Consider the following 22,294-nt stretch of genomic DNA (forward strand, 5'->3'; position numbering starts at 1 on the left):
ATTACTGCATCTAGCGGGTCGACAGTAGATACAGAAAAGGATTTGGAGGGCTTGGTTTTGAATTAGAGTGTCACATCTAGACTTTCTCACACCGAGTGGTTGAGGTCTTCCGTTTGCCGAAACTTTATGCAAGTGAAAAAGGAACTGGATCCCTTGTATTATGGAATATGTGAGTTTCGACCGCCGACGGCTCCATTTGAGGTGACGTCTACTATCGACGAATAAAATTAACCATGACGAGGAAACACCAAGAGAATGCATGAATGAATGCGGCGTTGGCTATTGGAGAGACGGGGCGAGTGATTTGAAGTAATTTCGGGAATCGGAAACCGCAGAAAAGGGGACCGGGAGAGGAAAACATGCTTCGCGTACAGAAAAGAGGGAAATTAAATACCAGGTAGCACGAAGAGGAAACGCTTTCATACACACTCGACCAACCCTTGGCACAATGGCTGGCTGAAAAAAAAACGAGCGGTACTTGTGTACACGTATATTTTATCAAATCATTGAGCAGATTATTCGGACTGACCTTAAGTGACGCATCAAATTGAATATTGATTTCCACCTCGTAGCACTTACCTCGTATGTGACATTACCTCGTGCCTTTCCCAGAGAGCAAATAAATTCCTACGAAAAGTATACGTAAGAAAAAAGTACCTTACAATACGGGCAAGATTATATCCAATGGCGACTTAAATTAGGTGGATAAACCTATCTATTTGGATTGGACGCCTTTAGATTCGAAAACAATATGTTTTGGCTACTTAGAGAGCATAGACTCAGATGTACTGGTCAGAAGAGGCGATGAACATATAAATGCCAATAAAGCAGCTTTTAGAGAAGACATGATAAAATATTTCATTATTATGCAATTCCCAAGACTAAAGGTAAGAAGAGTACACAAGCTGTTGTTTTTCTTTTTGCTATTTTTCATATGCTTTTCAAACATGTTATTTTAAGAAACACCGAATACTGAGGAGGCAGAGATAGGACTGCAAGAAAAGAATCAGCTAAAATAATGGCAAAGGAGGAAAATCAAAGCTAGAGTTAATCATGACCTGGGAAAGAGAATTGGTGTCCTCTTGATGAATAAGATATATTGTATCGCAGTTTCGCGTTCCACCTTGCAGAAGGAGAGCTAGTATTGAATTGCTCCAGCAGAAATAGTCCGTAAAAAGATAATCATAGCTATGTCATTCTGAGTTTGTTTAGCTCAAGAAGGGCAGATATAAAATTGTGGCATATTAAATATTAGGCATCACTTGAGAATAGAATGTCATCATCCCATCGAATTGAGTTTATTGGATATGAGCATATTAAATAGTTAACTTGAGCATCTTATTGGATAAAGTGATTATGTCCGCATAGAAGAAATCCAAATACCAATTGAAGTTAATATCTCAGAAACCGATTTTTCGAGTATCTGTGACAATCATGAACGGTAAAAAGAGAGCAGCTAACCCGCAAAATCAAACGCTTCATCAAAATTTTCTACCCGCTATTGGTTAATTTTTAAAATTTAAGTATTCTACCGATTAAGATGGGTTTCCATGGAGTACTTAAGAAGAATTCTGGTGGCCTTCCCTACTTTCACGTACTTCCCTCTTCAATTCACAATATGGCCTACTCCATTTCACCCTGATTAAAGAAATCCAAAATAAAATTGGCTACAATACTTTGTGCTTTAAAAACTCAAGCTATATTAATAATTAAAATTATTATTGTTCTTATTACTATATTCTGCCGATTAAGTTAGGTTTCCATAGAGTAATAAATAACTAATCTGGGAGCCTCCCTTTCCTTCCAGCACTGCCTTCTTCAATTCACTGTAAGGCCTACTCCCTTTCAACCTATCCAAAAATCCTATTCTCTTCCTTCCCCTTCCTCGTTTACCCTCTACCACTACCACTTTCATTCTACACTACTACTTACATTCTACCCTCTACCACTGTTTTCAACATCCACTCCGCGCTAAGTACTCGCTCTATACATACCTTCTGCCACCTCCGTTTCTCATCTAAAGGCCTCTTCTCACCCACCATGTTCAGCACTTCGTCGTTCATCCTCCTTTCGTCCACTTCACCATCTCCAGACCCAATTTCGATCTCCTCCAGTCTTCTCTCATCCTCCTTTCCAAGTGTCCATATTGAATGTTTATGACAGAAAAAAAAACAAAAAAAAACAATGTTGGAGATATTTTCCTTCATAAACTTTTCATCTACATCTACATACTACCCCGCAAGCCGCCTAAAAGGGAGCGTGGCATGGAGTGTTGGGACACCTGTCGTTTACAAATGAAAAAGGAATGCTTTAACAAATTTCCGCATAGCTTTTATTGAAGTTCTTTATTGTTCTGGGGAAAAACGAATTCCCACATCTATCCGTTCGGCGAAACATCTCTCTAAATTGATCACTTCTGTCGGACCTGGAAATATACTGGGGCTCTAAGATAATGTTCTCCGTGTCGGTCCTAAAGATATTTATTTTCCATTGTTCAAGTAATCTAAGCCTAGCGCGCAGCCTCCGAGCCTCTAGCGGGTCCCAGCCTAAATTGCTTAACATTTGGGTGACGCTGTCTGTACGTCCGTAGCAATTTTTGACGAATCGCGCAGCCTTCCTTTGTATTTTATTCAGTTCACAGATTAGATCTTTCGGCATTAGATCCCATATGTAATGGTCACTGCATATTCCAGGTGCGGTGGGAGGAGTGCGAAATAGTAGGGGAGAGCGGGATAATAGCGTACACATAAGCATTTTTATTTCATATCTTTCAATTGAAAACTTCAACGGAAGAGGAAATCATATTATTTTGAAAGAAATTCAATTTCACACCAATTCTTTGCTTTATATTTGAAAAATTAAACTTACTTTGAGTGTTACACCAATTTTACAAAACACTTACACTGCTCAGTATTTTCCCGAGTGGCGGGACAATACCGTACATCAGTTGGGGCAATACCGCTCTGTGCAAACGATACTACAAAGACAGTGGGGGGAAACAAAGATGGAAAACGTAATTTAATGTTTTATTCCTTCATCGAAATAAGTCAAATAAAGCATAATAGCTAACATTAAAATAGAAATAATACCAACCCCTATCTTAGTTGTCATAAAAGTGAGCTAACATAAAAAAATTAAATAAAATCCTTTTCTAGTTACGATTAAATGTTTCATTGTAGCATTAAAATATGAAAATCCATAATAAGTGCAGACAAACTGACGACACGATGGATGAAGGTCGTTTGGATTATTGAGGTGTTCCGACTATCGTGTGCTCGGATTATCGAGGTTCGACTATACTTAGGAGGATTGGCAACTCACACATTCAAAGTCCTTCATAATTCATATAAGCATTTTAATGTTCAAGTTGCTCAGAAAATTTATAAATTTAACTATATGGGGCATTATCGTTCAACACGGGGCAATACCGTACCGCCTTGTACGGTATTTCCCCTAAACAACATGACGCAGCATTTTCAACCCTAACCTAATAAAAAAAAAAAATGACTTGTTTTTGGTATTAAAAAATAGCCCATGATATGAGCTATTTAAAACAGCTAGTTTAAATATAGCCACTTATAACATGTTTCCCTGACCTCAGTTCGAGTTAGTCTTTAAAATTATTATAAGAAAAGTTGACAAAACAGAAAAACTTTCGTCACATGCAGGTGCGAAAAGGCAGAAGCTCTCAGATTTTCTTTATCGGTTTCGCTTTCTTTCCGCTATGCAGCAGTACTTCTCAGCGCATACTACAGACTCCAGTTGATCTAAAATTATGGCGCACGGTATTTCCCCGCCGTAAGGTATTACCCCGCTCTCCCCTACCTTTCTTTTACTTTTTCATCTGAAAATCTTCCCACAACGCTTGACGAATCCTAACTTCTTCAGTGCTATGCCGCAAACATTCCTTATATGCGTTCCTTACAAGAGGTCCAAAGTTAGCGTAACTCCTAGGTACTTCACTTCGTCTATTGCCTTTATGTTAATACCATCCACAGCATAAACATGCTGTGGACTTAAATTGAGCAAGTGCATGGGGGTACATTCTTTGCAGAGCTCTCGCAAATATATACCATCCACAGTATGTTTATGCTGTGGATGGTATATATTTGCAAGAACTCTGCAAATAATATACCCCTAAGCACTTCCTCAATTTTAGTTAAGAGTCCCCACTCTTCGTCTCCACAAATGAACGTTGTTAAATCTGATGATAGAATTTAAAAGTGAGAGTGATCACAACTTTCACGATAGATGACAGCTTCGTCAGCAAATAAACGCATTTTACTGCTAATTCGGGAGCAGATGTCATTATTATATGTAATGAACAAAAGGGGGCCAATTACGCTTCCTTGTGGGACAAATAAGGTCACTTTAACTACATCTGACAATGAGCCAATTCCATCAAGAACTACTTTTTGTTTACGATCACTCAGAAAGTCGCGTACCCAGTTTATCGCTGTTTCGTTTAATCCACTTTTATTATCATTCAAATATCCTTTCGCTGGACATGTTCACTATGAGAATGGTGTCTTAAAACCCATACGTCTTTAATGGCGGCGTGAGTGTTTTCCTGTCCTTTTTCCTTTCCATTCCACTCCCTGGGTGCGTGGGCGTATCAGTTGAATTACTGGGTCCCGGTGCTTTGTAAGCTAGTAAGTACCCCCCTTAGGTTCTCATTCTCTGCCCCATCACCCCCTGCCACACGCCTTTTAGGCGGCTTGCGGGGTAGCATGTAGATGTAGATACTTAGGCCACATGCAAAGATATGGTATGCGTGCGCGTTTTTTTTGAACTTACACTTTTTTTACGATAGAATTTTTTATCAATAACGACCATGGTTTCAACGGTAAAAATTATCTTCTGGTTAAGATGACGGTAACCACGAAACCACAGTCGTTATTTAATAATAAATTTTTTGAGGAAAAACAAAGTTTCAGTTATTCATTCAAAATGTTCAGAAAATTCCACAAATTATCACTGGAAACCTTCAATCCCTGCGATTGACGCAAAGGATTCATGGAGATCTATGATTAGGTCCTTCTACTCCTCGTCTTTCTCATAGAGTGGCATAGAATTCAAATATCGGCCTCAATGGCACTGCCGTTTTGGAGGCGCGCGTGATGGGGAAGTGCACCCTTTGACCGCCATCGGACGGGACGAGGTCATTGGAGCGGTGGCGGACTGAGAGATGGCGAAGAGAGAGTTGCTGGGTTGCTTCAGGGCTGAATAGGAGATCGGACCACTGGTAAGGAGGATGAGGTGGACCATTAGGTGCGGACGTGAAATGGCCGTGGCTAATAGTTCGACCGCAGGCTTACACCCTGAGCTCGTTGACAACCACACACTTGCTGCCAACACGCCCCTGTAGTCACGTGGACCATAATCAGCCCTACTCTGGGGTAAGGAAGAATTTTAGGACGACACGCTTGATGGATATGCTTCGACACAAAGTTAGCTCAATCAATAGTCCACGTCTGTTTCAAGAATATGATCATTTCAAGAAGATGACCCTCTATTATAGGACGGAGAATAAAATCGTTCTAAAATTTTCATTTTAAATGTTTGAATAACAGGTCAGTTGACTAAAAGCACAGAACAAAAGAAAAACCTGTGAATCATATCTATTTAAGAAGAGGATTGATGGCTTAAAGATGCAAGGACCCGCACATTAAAAATTAATTACATTTCTTATGAATACACAAACATTTTAATGTAAAATATGACGTCCTTTGAATAAGATTTTGAGAAATAAAACCCGGAAGAAATGATACTATAGCTTGAGGTCAAAGTCGTAAGCAAAGCTATCATAATATGAGGGAAAGCTTCGAAAAACATGCTGAAATGATTCAAAAAAGCATAGGAAGTTTCCCCAGGATCATCAGAAGAGCCTCATAGAATTAAATCAACACCTAAAACCTTTCCTGAGAATTATTAATTATTTAAAAATGGACTTGATCAGCGGACGCTATTGAAAATGTCTAGAAAAATCAGTGAAAATGTAATCACGCTTTAATACTGATAGGTTTTCTGTGGGTCAGGAAAATTAGTCCAGGAGTGAATAATAATGAAGTTAATTGAGCCTTAATAATAATGAATTGACATCAAATTTGATCAAATTGCAAACTCAATTTTTGGAGACAAATTATGTTCAAATAGGATAGAGCAGATAAACAGGCTGGAAGGTTAATCAACTAAAATAAATATGTGAGGATAATTCATGTTCAAAGATATATATCGCTGACAGAAAAAATGAAAGAATGTGAATTTGAAAAGATTATCTGATTAGAGATTTGAACTGCAGAGTTGTTGTAATCCCATCTTCGAATTGTTGGGTGGTGATGATGATGTGAAATTTATTTTGCAGATGGTATATAGAGTTAAATGAAATACTCATCAATACGATTTAAGAGCAGTAAGGCTTATTTTGTGCTAAGAACTCAAATCTTTGATGATAATTGTCACAAAGTGAAGGCGTGAAATGACAACATATATTCAAGATAGCTGAAGGTAAATATAAAAAAAATTACAATGTCATCCGTATAGGAGAGGATGTTTCAAAGTAGTTATTCCAAAAAAAAACATAGAGAGGTCACCTTTTGGCACTAAAAATAGAAAACATTGAAACGCTTACTTTAAAAATCGACAAGACAGAATCTCAGGCCTAAAGAGTATTAGGTTTTCCTAATTAAAAGCAAAACATATATTAGTATAATATCATCAAACAAGATCCGTTTCCATGTTTACCACAAAAATCCACTTACGAGGACTTCCATAGGAAGACTACTTATGGAGGATGAGGTCTCAAAATACAACAAAGTCAGTAACACATGAAAAGAAATGGAATTAGAGGCTTGGATTAACCGTAGTTGTTAGTTGACGCAGCGAGAGGATGGCTGCATGGCTAAGGAAAGGCAAAAAACACCAGAAATGAATATAGACCATTTGTGGAATCCGTATTACACTCATATATTTCACAGTTTAGACTTAAGTATAAAAAATTGAAATCATAACTTAGAGCTATCTGAAAGCAAGTGATTGGTGCATTGGAGGAGCTCCATCACAACTGCTTAATTTAAAGCTTGTTCCGCAGTTATTCCGGTCCAACTATTCCCGGATGAGAATAAAGGACAAGAAGACTTGTATCTGGAGTGACAAAGCCAACATTACATCATACACGAATCTCTACCGGGGAAACATTCAATTTTACTCTGTACAAATTTGTTTTAAATTACCTTTTTTTTTTTTTACATATATACAACTGCACTCATCTCACAAAATTAACAACTTCATATTTAGATAGAAGTAATCTCTGATAACAGTTTGAGCAATTCAAATGTAACACAAATTTTAAACCCGAGAAATATAGACGTTTCTCTCCTTTTTAAGCACATTTAACGTTATTTACGTATTATAGACATACTCTTTCGAAGGTATCCATATCGTAACCAAACGTTTTGGAAACTTTATTACTTTGCAAATTACGCATGTTGCAAACAGAAATTCTATTCTGTGTCACTACGTTAATAAAGTCAAGGAGTTTTTTATTAGCATATTAGCAGATGTACTCCCGAAGGTATAAGTAAATCTGTCATATTACGGACAATATGGGAACTCAAGTGAAATATTGCATTGGAGAAAAATTGTCTGAAGTTTAAAACTTTACTTTCCGCCCGAATTAAAAAAATCGATGAGTAAATCGATTGCTTCATCGATCGTATGTACCATAAAATAGTAAAAAAGGCAGTTTTTACAGAAATAACAAATACAAATAATTAATAGCTGTAAACTATTTAAATGCATTGAAACTGGATAGATATGACTTGAAAATTTGAAGATTTTTAAAATCTCTTGTTTGAATATATTCACTTCATAGGTCACAACTTTTGGGGTTCTACATGCTTTAGGCAGCACAGAAGAATCTATCTCTGGGCGATGAAATACTAACAGTGAAAGATAATCCTGTCAATTTCATGGTTAAGGTGATAGAAGGCAATATGAAACAAAAGACGCCATAAAAAAATCATGCCATATTTTTTAGCCGATATTCTATGACAGTGGTGGATTCAAATGTAAGGTATGATATTTTATTGAAATATTGAGCCTTTAAAACATTCGCTGAGTGTACCTCCGGTTAAGAGAGAAACATTTAGCGCGTATTACTGATGAATTCTACTTGGAAATGAAAAGGATTTTGGGTAATATTCATGCTTTATAGAAGGTTACATCGTTTGAAAAAATATGAAAATTAACTTAATAATATTAAAAGGTAATCAGAATAGCCCAATTTTGGCATATTTGTAATTAGTTACTTGATTTCACACAAAAAGGCATTCATTTGGAGCATACTACCCGGTGATCAATACTGATGCATAATTTTCATCCATCCCTAGCAAATTCAAAATAACGATTATGTATTTTTATCAGGGAGGACCATCAACATAACGCGAGCACATATACAAGCAAAGCACTTATTTTACATTGGAGAGGTTTCTTATATGTCATGTCAGTCAGTTAAGCATAAATGCACATCCATTCTCTCTCTCTTCGTCGGACAATGGAGCTCATGAATTGTCCGACCGAAGACTTCCTGCATAATTTCATCCCACAGTTTTTTCACCATAGAGTGACATCATATAGCACACGCAAAAATATTCAAGAAAGCTAGCCTTCTAAAAGAAGAGTCCAGGAATATGGAAATAACTGTAATAGTGGAAACCAAGAAAACGCTATATCGAATCAATTACATCCCTCTGATATCGTGTGGTAACGACAGAAGCGAACCAAAAAAGACAACTTTTCAAACAAATGGTTGAAAGGAACTGAATTAAAAGTTTAACTTCCGCCATTCATTCTTCAAGCCACAATATGTAAAAAAACATAGGACAATCAAATGACTTAACAAACGATTTTCGACTCACAAAAGGTTACGTACGGTCATTGAGCAAATGAATCACAAATGTTCCTCAAGAAAAATGAGAAGTTAAAAATCACCGCTGAATCTGCATCATAAATATCACTGGCATTATTATACAATCACAGCTGGTTCACTGTTGCAATAAACATAAACTCACTTTCACACACGCTACACCCAATATACTTATAAAGACACTAGACATATCTATTTTCTCTGCACTAAAGGAACGAGATAAACTTCGATAACGACTCCTAAAACAATTGTTCTGTCCCGCAAAACACTCTTGAAATTAATTAGACGTGTGAGCAAGTACTTCATAACCGTCGTAGTAAATTAATCTATCAGATTTTATCAAGGTTTCATGTGCAAGAGTTTTTTGAAAGCCCTCCTGAAGTCCAGATTGAATATCGTGTATATTATAGGATTGAGAGCTGAGTTGATGTACCCCAGCCAAGTGATAAAGTTGACCAGCTTCTCTGGGGGGCAGCAAGATTTGCAGAATGGCAGGATGACGTACATTAGGAAGAAGGGCAACCAGCAGACCACGAATGACCCCATAATGACACCCAATGTCCTCGCAGCCCTCCTCTCCTTCGACAGCGATATCCTCTGCCTCTCCTCGATGAACTGGTACACTGGGGCAGAGGAGCCGGCCGGCTTCTTGACCAGCGGGGCGGACGGAGACGAGGACACCGCCTTTTCCGCCGCCTTCTCCGCCCGTTTCTCTTCTGCGGCGACCGCGGACGCCGCCAGCGGACCGTCGTGACCTTCGACTCCGTCCGCCGCACTCACCCCGTTCTCTCCGCACACGTCCGTGACGGAGTTATCCCTCACGGACTGCTCCTTGGCTTCGGCGTTGTTCTGCGCCGCCTTGCTACCCCTCCGCCACTTCTTTCCAATGCCTCCTTTAACCTTCCCGCTACCTTTCCTCCTCTTCTTCTTACCACTACCGCCGCCACCGCCCGTGGACGCAGACAGGGGCTGGGCCTCCACATCGTTGTGGTTGGTCTCGCTGCTCACCGACTCCCCGTCGTGAGTGGCTCCTCGGATGGAGTCCGATGACCTTTCGCGGCGACCCACTTCAATGGGCCGGGCTCCGTCCGCGTTACCCTGGGCGGGTGCGTTGGCACCAGGAGCAGGAGACACCACGCTCTGCTTCACGGCGTTCAGCTTGGACGCCTTGGCCCTCTCGCGGAGCCTCCGGCGGGCCGCCACGAAGATCTCGGCGTACACGATGGTCATGACGAAGAGGGGTATGTAGAAGGAACCGAGAGAAGAGTAGACGATGTAGCCGGGCTGCTGGGTGAGCCTGCAGGCCGTGTTGTTGGTGAACTCTTCGGGCCAGTCGTTCCATCCGGCCAGCGGAGGTGAGGAGATGGCCCCAGACGCGAGCCAAACCCCGGCAATCATGAGCATCACCCTGCGGAGGGTTCGCTTCTGGGCGTAGGCCAACGGGTCCGTGATTGCCCAGTAGCGATCCAGCGCGATGGCGCACAGGTGGAGGATGGAGGCGGTGCAGCAGAGAACGTCGCAAGTCAGCCATATTTTGCAAAGGGTTATACCGAATTCCCACCGCCCTATGAGGCTGTAGGCCACGTTGAAGGGCAAGACCAGGAGCGCCACGGTGAGGTCCGCGACTGCGAGGGACACAATGAAGAAGTTCTGAACAATACGCAGCGGCTTGTAGGTGAAGACGGAGAGGATGACTAGGACGTTGCCCACCAGAGTCATCAGGATGATGAGGGTGAGGACGAAGGCCGTGAGCAAGGCCTCCCATTCTGGCACGGCCAGGGTGGTCCCAAAGAGCACGCTATCGTAGGCTTGGACGCTGCCCTCCATGCATCCCAAGGGCTCGCCACCGCTCGATCCGTTGTATTCCGGGTAGCTGTTGTTATCGTACGTGTAGTCATTGATGGTATTCTCGTACCTCAGGTCGTCGCCTTCGTCGAAACTATCTAAAATCACGTCTGGATCCATGGCGACTAGACTATCTTTATCCCCCAGGAGAGAGAGCCGCATCGGGCTCAAAGACGATGGAAAACTTAACACTACTCACATGAAATTGACACTTTTTAATTCTCACGTCGGTACAATACTGAATACCCACAGACTATTATTTGCTGTCTAACCACCAAATAGCTTCATACACTAAATTAACTCGTGGAAAGAAAGTTTGGACCAACAACCTTCCTCTTGGAAGTGAAATATCCTAGATAGACCTTACCTAGGTAAGCGCCTACTCGGTGAGCTTAGCATCTTCTCACAACTTGGGAGAACTTTTGGTAATACCAGAGCTTGTCACAAGGTCCTGGTGATACTTTAAAAATAAATCTCTGGCTTTCAAGTTCAGACTGACACATTTGCACAAGAATATTTCATATTTACACGCATAGATTATTGCATATTCCATCTTCAATTCGCATAACGGACTTTCTTTTAATGGCTTATCGATGAATTAAGTATATTCTATTTCCTGCATTATTTAAATACTTTAAACTGCAGGGTTTATTGTCTACCCAACACTACGAATACGTATTCTCTCCATTATCTAATTTGTGTTTAACTTATGTTGTTATCCGTATCTCATATAAATGCAATCGAAATATTAACATCGCCACCAAAACCCTTCTATTACGCTGATATTCTTCAAGGATTTGTCAAGAAAGAGTGCCTTATTTATAGAAGGCTTAACTCTATGGTCCGCGGCAAAATTCAACAGATAACCGATGATTTTTATTAAATGTTTAAAGTAAATACTTAATCAATTTTCAATAATAGCGACATAGAAGTTGTGTACGTGATCCTATATTTTACTAATTACTGTTGATATTCAAGTCGTAAAATTGATTATTTACCTGAAAATTGAAAAAAATGTTCTTCCTCCGAATAAAAACTAAATAATAAATTTATAGGCAAAAATATGCCTAACCGATCGGAAAACGTATCACGTGTTCTTTAATGATTCATCGGCTGAATTTTTAGCTCCATCTCACAAAAAGAAAATATGATAGAGTCATTTGTTTCTGCGGTTATTCTTCCATCAATGGTAACCATTGTCATTTGTCGTTCCTCCGTGGGATATACCGTTTATATCCGTTACTGAATGGAATAGAGAAAAAGAGGAGAGATAGGTGAATGCAATTTTGTCACCAAACTGCTTCCGACCCCATTACATCTCCGATTGCACAGAAGCCAGGAGAAGGACAGGCGCCGTCCCACTTGGGCCCGCGCCGATGTGGAAATGAAGGAATGCAAAAGAGAAGAAGACCCCGAGAAAGGGACGTCTCGACGGGTCAGCGAGTGGACAGGCGACTATGGGTTCGAGGGAGGAGGAGGATGTCCACTCTGCGAGACGCAGCGAAATCGATTTCTTCCACTCGTTGAATTCTCCGGAGCATCGATCCATCGATGCAGAATCGAGGGCCGCGACCCATCGTCGCTGTCGTCACAGTGACGGTCATCGCCACCTACTCCCTCCTCCTTGGAACCTAAGATGATGAGTTGCCTCGAGTTTCCCTGCCGGTAAGTCATGCCATCCTCCTGCGACTAAACACTTTACACTCCATGGCTCCACGACCATGCATCAGCCTCAACTTCAGTGTATTCCGGGGTCTCTTCCGACGGCAAGTACTGTTAGAGGGAGGATTCTTCTTTTATTCGCCATTCACTTCGGAAAGCTCCCAAAAACAGCACGATATGGCGTGCAGTGGGCAGCAAAGATTGTGGATGCGGTGATGATTTTATGTTTTCCCGCACTGGAAAGAGAGAAGATTTCTTTTAAGTTCTTTAGCGCAGAATAAATATAACAGCTCTAAACATACAGAGACTAAAATTGGCACCAAAATATTTTTTGGCGGTAAAAATGTTTTTTGACTCTTTTTTTGGCGGTAAAAATGTAAAGCCTCTTGGTATGTGGTGAGCTCCTTGGAGGTGGGAAGGAACGTTAACACAAAAACCCGATCCTTTTCATACCAGGCACTATATATATGCATCTTACACAATACAATGCATGTTATCCGTCACTCAGTTACGCACTGACGCCTTTAATAGCGTCTTTTCCATTCTCTCACTTATCTTCCGAGAGAGATTTCTCTCCCAATTGGCTTGCTTGCTCTTGCATGTTCGCGTCCAAATTGCATATTCCCTTACATGGGTAGGCAATAGCTCGAGGCGGCCGGCAGGGGGTGCTGTGTGGGTGGGGAGGTTTAGATTAGCTAAAAGTGTAGGTTAAGGAGTAAGGGTGTCAGGGAAAGGCCGCCAACCGCCTCTTACACTGATAATTTTTAACCAACGATTTTAAACTAGATTAAGAATGCGTTCCAATTGTATTTCCATCTAATATTTATATTACTTTATCTCAAATCACGCTCCTTGGAGGATTCATTTATTTTTTGACTAGAGGTATTTATGGGTGGAATGATTACAAACACTGTCACATTATATTTGAGACTATTGGTAGTCTCAATTGATCCTTATGGGCAGTGTTAATCACGAAGCCAAAGCCAAAGTGGGTATTTACCACTTAAAATACTGAAAATTACCAGAAACTCCTTGAATATGAATATAACAATTTAAAGAGCGTAGATAACGACATTTATTTTTACACATAGATGTTTAAGCTGAATGAATAATGAACATTAAAAATGAAATAAGATGTAAAGTATTGATACCCATGGGATAAATGTTATCAATATTCCGATACCTGTTTTAACGTAAACAATATAGAGCTTCCAAAGACACAAGGGCATTTATTCAGGTTGAACCAGATATTTCCCCCTACATTCAGAAATTCAGAAACACATTATTCACATTCATAAATGCACGCGGTGTACGATTGCACGTTGTGTGCTATTTCCCTGACTATTGAACTATCGCTCTTTAATTGGCAACTACTGGGCCAATAAGTGTACAATATTATCGACAAAATTAGCCCTGTTACACGTTGAATTAACAAGAACGAGAAGTTAATAAGTTCACAGCAGAAAAATAAACCTCTTAGGAGTTCGATCAAACAAATAGGAGTCTAATACAATAGAAACTATTGTGTGTGTTATTTATGAAGAATATAGTGGATTGAAAATATGTTGACATGCTTAGAAGAAATATCACTTAAATAGGGCTATGGTTAGGAGAAATATCACTTAAATTGGGGTAGATAAGTGATGAAACGAATAAAAATATTATACAGGGCTTCAATTAATCAGTTTTAGAGTTGAAGTTGGAGACACCATGCTTGACCAAATGGAATTTCGTATGGGGAGAATAAAATAAAATCCGGCAGAACAATTTTAAAATAGACCCATGACAAAGGAAAAAGTATTTAGAAACAAATTCCTTTCAACACTTCTCGGGTAGGTGCTAATCCATTCCCACCCTTTCCTCACCCTAAAACCATTCTTCTTAAAAGCTCAACTGTCGAAAATGTAGCAGGATGCCAGTTAAAATCCGGATTGTTAGCGGAAAACAGAGTAACCTCTTTCATCTCAACAATCCTCTTGAATGACCAATATTCTCATTTCCACGTCACCATATTTTGAAATTTCTCCTTTTCATATAACTAATGTATTTACCTCCTAACTATGACTATACTGTCTACAATGAGGGATCAAAATGAAATACCGGCACTGAGTTTATAATCAAGAAATATTTGGGGAAAATGCATTTCCTCCTCATCCAATGTAATACGCCATCGTTTGGAACCTAACTCTGGGCCACCTGACTGTTATATTATTTTATTAAACAGCTGCAAGAATATGGAACTAACAACCGATAGAACTAAGAAATTTGTCATCAATACTCGTATTTAAGTCTTTTCTTGATAGTTAATCATAATATCAAGTTAAACTAGCCATGCTGGTGTGATTAGCTACTAATGTGATGAGGGGAGATTATATCTCGTCTTCATGATATAATTTTCTATTTGTGCTACGTTTTTCTGTTAGACCTGAATATTTTCCTGTGAAAAAATAGTATTATTGTTTCCAATGTATTTAAAATCCTTGGAAATGTTGTGCCGCTAGATTCCCGAGTATCCGCATTCGGGATGCAATTTTATGTATGTATATGCTTGTATCGGTTTATATTGTGTTTTTCACCTTTGTTTTTTTTACTTTTTTATTTTCTGAGCCATACTGTCGTGTTTTTTTCTTTGTACCACTGTCAAATGCTTTTTCCTGAATTTTTGTGCACTTGTAAAATATCTCATGGGCCAAAAAAGCTCACCATAATAAATTAATTGAGTTGAATTGAATTGATGTAAATATATTTACGGTAGAGGGATGGCGGAGCACCAACTCAGTACTCTCATCTTTAATCCCAAGGAGATGAATTTAGCGCTCATCTCAATTCATCCATCAGTCTGGATCCGGGGCGAGGAACTAGGTGAGAAAATCCGCAACTGCTGCGGTATTACCCTCGGAGATGGATACGTATGTTTCCCTGAGTAGTAAGTAAAAATTTTATCGCCGAAAACTTAGCAGCTGAGTGAGTGGGATCGGTTGCTTTACGTCCATCTTTCGGTCACATCTCACGGTAAACCAGATGGTCATTACGGCAGCATAAGATGAGGAATAGACGCAAAGATAGGAGTCGGAGAGGGTCGCGGACTTCATCCACCACTCTCTGTCAAGTCACTCACGAATCATGAAAGAGGTAGGTAAGTGACTGCGCGGCAAACACTATTCGCATACACCATAAATAAAATATTGCAGTCATGGATGACATCCGTTGAGGCAAAAGATAAAAATTAAGGAATTGTGGGTATTTCAATCCTTATTTTTAAAAATTAAATGCTTTAATAATTTTAATGCTTTCTTATCATACAATGCATCATTGCAATGTATTATACTATACAATTATAATTAAAGTAGTAAGGAAGCAATTCATCATATGCAACATACGGAGCATGTTTCTCTATGAAAGCGAGGCTTGGATGTTGATAGCAGCACAGAAGTCAACAGTGGAAGCATTTGAAATGTGGTGCTACCGAAGAATGATTAATGTAAAATGGATGGACCGTGTAATGAGGAAGCGCTAAGAAGGGAAGTCTTCGAAAAACCTTACGCAGAAGACGGGACAACTTGGGTGGCCACATAATGAGACATGATGGCTAGATGAAAACAATAGTAGAAGGACCAGTGGAATGGAAGAAGGGCAAGAGACGACCTCGAATGAATAACATACAATAGGTTAGGAAGGATGTAATAGAGATGAAATATGTCGCCACGAAAAGGCTAGCTGATAGGAGAGAAAAATGGAGAGCTACGTCAAACCAATCTTAGGATTGTTGACTAATGATGATATAAATATAAGTAGCATACTTATGATAGGCTATATCATTATTTAATATCCTTGACAAAAAGGGTTTTGTTCTGACTATGAAGACTAAGCAAAGCAATCGATATAGATCCCTCGGAGATGTGTCAACGACGTAATCTAAATGAATGAGATTTGATTGATTTTTAGATACGCACCTGGAAGGTTCATCTTTTAAATACTTTCTTATATGCGTAAAATCTCTCGCCTGTATTCAATATAACTGTAGCCTATTCGAAGAAATACAGAACTCTCATTCAAACTTGGATGGCTTTTAAAATTAGCTTACAACCTCCGCGAAACATCCTTATTCAAATTTTTCTTCATCTATAATTAATGTTTTTGTCCACTTAAAGTCATGTCTCTCATTTTTCATGTTTATAGTCATGTTTCAAAGTCACTTTATAGTTTAAACTATGCAGCATGAGAATTTCAAAAACCAAAACAAAGACTATGACATTTTTAGGAATCAACCCGATACGAACAAAAACTGTTATTGAGGATCAAATCCTGGAACAAGTGTCAAATTTCCAATACTTAGGATGCGATATAGCATATGACGAGGACAAATATATTAAAAATAAAGTTAATAATTTCTTGAGAATATGAGGCAAAATTAGAATAACTCTTTTTAATAAAACGAGATAGAAACAAAAATAAAATTTTACATGGTGATGGCATTCCCTACTCTACTCTACGAATCGGAATGTTGAGTACCAAAAAAGAATGAATTAAGGCAGATGAAATCGTCGGAAATGAATTTTTAAGATCAGTGAAAGGCTGCACAAGTTTTGATAAATTAATAAATACTCAAAAATAGATGAACTGGGTGTCCAGGCAGCTACTGATAAATTTAAAGAATACGAACACAGATGGAAGGAGCATATACTTCGAATGCCAAATTAAAGAATTTCAAAACAAGCAATGGAATATTAATCAATTGACAAGAGAAGTGTTGGAAGACTAAGAGAAAGATGGTAATGTGGAGCCAGAACAGGCTAAGTAGCCTAATCTTGGAAAGAAGAAGAAGCCCGTTTATTGCTCTAGGACTAGAGTGTAGGAGTATGCAAGACTTATTTTAGATTATGGACTTGGATATTCCCTCATTGTATAAGGGGATCCAAAAAACCCAGGGAGCAATATTTGATCATTGGCAAAAGCTTTCAGGATATTCTGTCAAGGCGAATAGATTGTATACAGAAAGACATGATTCCCATCACATTTAGTGATGACAATCGGAAAAAAATTAGTGCCAGCATTAATACATTAGACATTAAACCCGAACGCTAAGGCTATGCAAAAATATAACAATATTTTTCACGGAAAAATTCACTATATGTTGTGCTGCGTGTAAAGAAATTGTTTCTTTCAAGTTTCACAGCAATTAACGCTGAAGTTTTTCCGAAAGTTAAATAAAAAAAATCCCATACCAAGTGATAGAAAGTCACGTGGTCGTATTATTTCCCACTGGTTCATTGTAAACGCAAAATAATAGCTTAGATGAATTTAAAAATATAAATACCGCTTATGGTTTTTATTATACTTGAGTTTCACGCTCAACTAGAGGTGAAATAATCATAATATGATCACAAAATTCAGATGGGATGAATGAAAAACTTTACTCCCGATAGTTCGCACAAATACTTAATATTCAAGGCAAATGACGTTAAAAGAATCTGTGTAATTCTGCTTGATCCGTTAGGTTAACAAAAGTGGCGATACTTTCGAACATATAAAACTGTCCATTTATCACCATACAAAATGTGTGGACCAAACAGAAAGTTATCAGGAAAAGCTATACGACGTGATCCAAAAATTGAAATTTATCAATTGATATCAGAATAATGAATTGTTCGAGGGAAGAATATTGACATAAGCAGGTGTTTTTATCAAATTAAACTGGAGATAGGTTTGCCCTGCACAAAATAGAGTTGCAATAGCGCATTTTTAGGTTAAGTTTTGATGTAAAATTATTACAGCGAAGCGTGATATAGGCCATAAATACTTTATCCACATAAAACAATTTCATGATTTACAATTTCGGAAAAATTATGTTTTCTATTTTTGACGTGAATGTATTTTAAAGGAAATATACAAATAATATTTATGTGTGGCGATAGGGATAGAAAGAAAACTTTTAGAGGAAAACAAAACTGAAAGAAATATAACACCATGTGAAACATGGCCAAAACTAAATATACCCATGATAGATTATTCAGAGTTAAAAGCGGCTCTTTGCAAAATAAACTCTATTGATGCACGTTAATAATGCGTTGAGTAGGTAATTAAGTATCATTATTTTATCCAATGACTGGACTTTATACTTCCACAGAGAGGAACAAAATATGATTTGACTCGAGCTTTTCTGAAATACACAACAGCATTTCAAACGCTTACCTGATAAAAGCAAAAGGAGCAAAAATATAAAAATTCTAAGTTATATGCTCTAGTTCTGAGTATTTCCCGATTTTTTATTTGTCCACCACATGTAATAAAGGTTAAATAAAGATTTTGCGACCCTGAAAGAACATTAGAAATTCATAATTCATGGTTTTGCAATTAAATTACTATTTTTTTTGTTCCAGTTAAGAACTGATTGAATGAAGGTACGGAGGATAAGAGCATACTCGATATAGTAAATGTACGATGCAGGTGATAAGACGATAACGGGCCCAGGATTTTTGCACCGATGAGTTCGAATACCGATCGGCAAGCGTAGAAGCCACTTATGGATTACCAAGCGGAAAGGATCTAGGGGTATATCACAAGCGATACCGCATGATGCACCATTCCAACCTTCCATTCCACCGCCATGCATCTCTTCTTTAGAAGAGCCCCATTAGCGCGGGACCGACTCGTGTAGCGGCGCAAAATATTGGCTCGCGCGCTTCTCGTCCATTCCCTCAGCGCTATCAAGCAAAAGGGTTCCAGCTAATCACTTACTCAAGTCTCAAGGGTCGCAGGATCGCTCGTTACGAGAGGAATGATTAAGGGGGTTTGAAAGAATGGAAGAAAAAAATAATAAAACGAGCCGAGTATGTCTAGGTCACTGATTTGATCGTAGGTATAAGAGCGGTCGCAATTGCGTTAGCTCATTACCAAATACAATCCCAGCTCAGTCTCTCGGGAGATGACGATCATTATTAATCTCGCGTTCCAGCTTGGGCTTTTTTTTTTTTTTAGAACTGCCGGCCAAGAGGGAAGTCTCTTGGCCACCACTATTCACGCCCAGCGTTTAAAATCCAGGCGAGCACAATTAGAGTTCCACCCGGGGAGGAAATTTATGCCCGGTAATTAAGATGAGATATGGCCACATCTTTGGGAGCACTTTTAAAATTATCACCGTCACCTCTACTTGTGTCTGCCAGGCTAATTATTCCGGAAACCGTAGCATGAATGAACGTCCATCATTTTGTTAAAAAAAAAGAATGCTAACCCACAAATATACGATTCGGGAAAACCCGCGCAATAATGATGGCCACATCAATAATATACCTCTAATGCGTGACAAAAAAGATGGACGGACAATTCTGATGAAAATTACGAGGAAAAAATGTGCGAGTGGAGAGTTTCCACTATATTCTCAGAAAATAAACCTCTGGTTCCACTTAAAAACATAAATCTTAGAGAATTTATGAAAAAAATGTCACCTCCGCTGGTAATTTTTACTCTTCTCGACCAGTCTCTGCAAACTTTGTGCCAAGAAATGTATGCAACCTGTAAACTGGCTGTTTATCCAAAAATATTCGAAATCTAGGAGAGTGCACACAATGAAAGGGTTGCTACTTATCTATAATTTTCTGAAATTCCCTGCCTTTTTCAGAATTTCCTGACTATTCTTCATTTTTAAGACTTTGGGATGTTTTTTGACAAAATATTGATTTTTATCTGAGATTAAATTATGATTAAGTGTAGAAAAATAATTTTTAAACCAATCGAGAGCAACATGAAAATGGATTTTAGCATTATGAGTAACATATGAATGATACATCAGGAATAGGATTTTGATACTGAAGATTTACTAATTTTCTGGAGATGAGGTAATGTTACCATATAAAATTCAGAGAAAATACGATTGTGCAGAGTTTTTTTTAGTAATTTTTCCTGATTTTACATGAATTTCCTGGCAAAATAAAAATCCCTAACTTTCAAGTTTCACAAGAGTATCAACTCTGAGTTACACGTTTTCAACGTTTTCCTCTTTAAATCATGGGATTTTCCTCTTTACCGAGGAACATGGGATGGTGGTTTTTCTGTATTCCTCATTGTGTGAAGGCATTTAAGAAACGGGGAGATAGACAAATCGCATTTCGCGAAACAGCTATGGGAGAGTGACTACAGGAGCGATTTGGTTCCGGAAATTCTCCACCTTGTGGAAAAGGGGAGAAGGATGGACTGCTTGGAGGAGTTGGAGATTAGGAAACACATCAGGAATGGAATTTTAGCAAATGAAAATATTTTTGCCAACTATTCCCCCCTCTTGGATATTCCCCTGAAGTTGAGTAACGCTCCAAACCCATCGCAACCCTCCCCTACCAACGCGTAATAGCAACGAATAAACAACAAAATAAATATAAAAATAACGATTTCTGCACCTGAAGATGTCGCCTCTGCGACGAAACCGGTCGTCTTAAATTCATTGTGTGAAAAAGTACCATAACTTTTTATTGTGTAGTATTAAGGCTAGTTAATATCAAAAGCGATAGTGAAAAACGATAATCTGGAGTGACCTTTGCAAGGCATATACACATCAATCGCGAAAATCGTTAAAAAAAATAGCCAAGCTATATTAAGTGAAAAACTAACGGTTTGGTCGATATTGAACGTAGAATAAGCAAATAAGGGGCACATAAGTGAATATTCATATCCTATTTGGTGATTCCACAAAGTAACGCTAATTGATAAACAGTGATTAAGTCGGGATGAAAGCTTCTCGGGTTTCCAACCGGGTCAGGGTCTGCATGGTGTAGGCCGACGTTTCGTTGGGAGACTTTCCCAACATCCTCAGGGCTGATGATGCCCTCCACGCTATTCACCGGGAAAAGCTCAGATTTTTCAGTGATTAAGTCGATAGCGTCAGCATTTTTCCTCAGTATTCGGTATACTTCTGCTAATTACCATGGGGGGGGGGGGGGTAGATAATGTATGCTGAAAAATAGCACGGGTCTCAGAAAAATAAGATCAGGACTAGACTGGAAGATAATATAGAAAATAAATCGATTGTAAGTGAAAATTTGCGGGGTAGCCAGTCAGTTCTTACTAGAACGATTGATGCCGTTTAGATAGATATATTTTAGAAGCATTCTTTTTTTCTTATTTTGTGAAGCAGTCATGGGGAAAAAGTAATGCCATTCTAAGGGAGTATTGGTCCATACCTGGGTATGGCAGACCATTGAAATGATCCCGAAACCGGTCAAGGTACCGTGAAATGGAGACGAAATATTCAAGATTTTCATGGATTTCATTTGAATCAGGATAATATTGATTGTGAAAGGAGAATAAAATTTAAATAGATAATTTTGAACTTCTTAACACATAATCCTACCTTTTCATAAGAATTTCGATATCCTTTGTAAACCCTGAAGTAATAATTGACTTATAACATACTTAACACTAAGAACTACATATTTAAACTATTGATTAGCTGCTTATGGCTATGACCAGGCTACATCCTGAGGAAATTGGTTAAACCCTTAAAAGAATTATTGCCAGGTCCTTGACGTGTGCAGAGCTTTAAAGCACATACGTTTTTCCAACTTAAAATAATATATTTCCTTGAATCAATATTGTATTCGCTTAACCAACAGAGAAGTAACTACCATGGGTAAGTCATTGCTCAATATTTATCAACAGTAGAATGGTACGTAGCGTTAGCTATGTAGCCTGGTCACTTGGCACAAGTTTTGAATAATACCATGGATTACATCAATCGGAAACTTCATTTCCACTCCAAAACCGTTCGGAGTCAAGCGTCACAGAAGTTGAAGCCGATTAAAAATCGAAAACAATCAATAATATACCGTATCTCTAATACACAAGCGGCCTTCCCTGTAATCTAACGTCATA

General features: G+C 38.7%; 1 protein-coding gene across 1 annotated transcript in view; it reads right to left on the bottom strand.

The window, feature by feature from the left end:
• Nucleotides 1–6,941: 6,941 nt before the first annotated feature.
• The window catches only part of LOC124156252 (putative tyramine receptor 2), an 844,454-nt gene continuing 829,101 nt past the window's right edge, over nt 6,942–22,294 (bottom strand). Inside the window, exon 10 of the mRNA XM_046530670.1 lies at nt 6,942–12,669. Coding sequence (XP_046386626.1) covers nt 9,266–10,933 — 1,668 coding nt within the window. The 5' untranslated portion in view covers nt 10,934–12,669 and the 3' untranslated portion in view covers nt 6,942–9,265. The remainder of the gene's footprint in view (nt 12,670–22,294) is intronic.

This window comes from Ischnura elegans, chromosome 3 (genome assembly GCF_921293095.1).
Source record: "Ischnura elegans chromosome 3, ioIscEleg1.1, whole genome shotgun sequence".
Classification (NCBI taxonomy): Eukaryota; Metazoa; Arthropoda; class Insecta; order Odonata; family Coenagrionidae; genus Ischnura; species Ischnura elegans.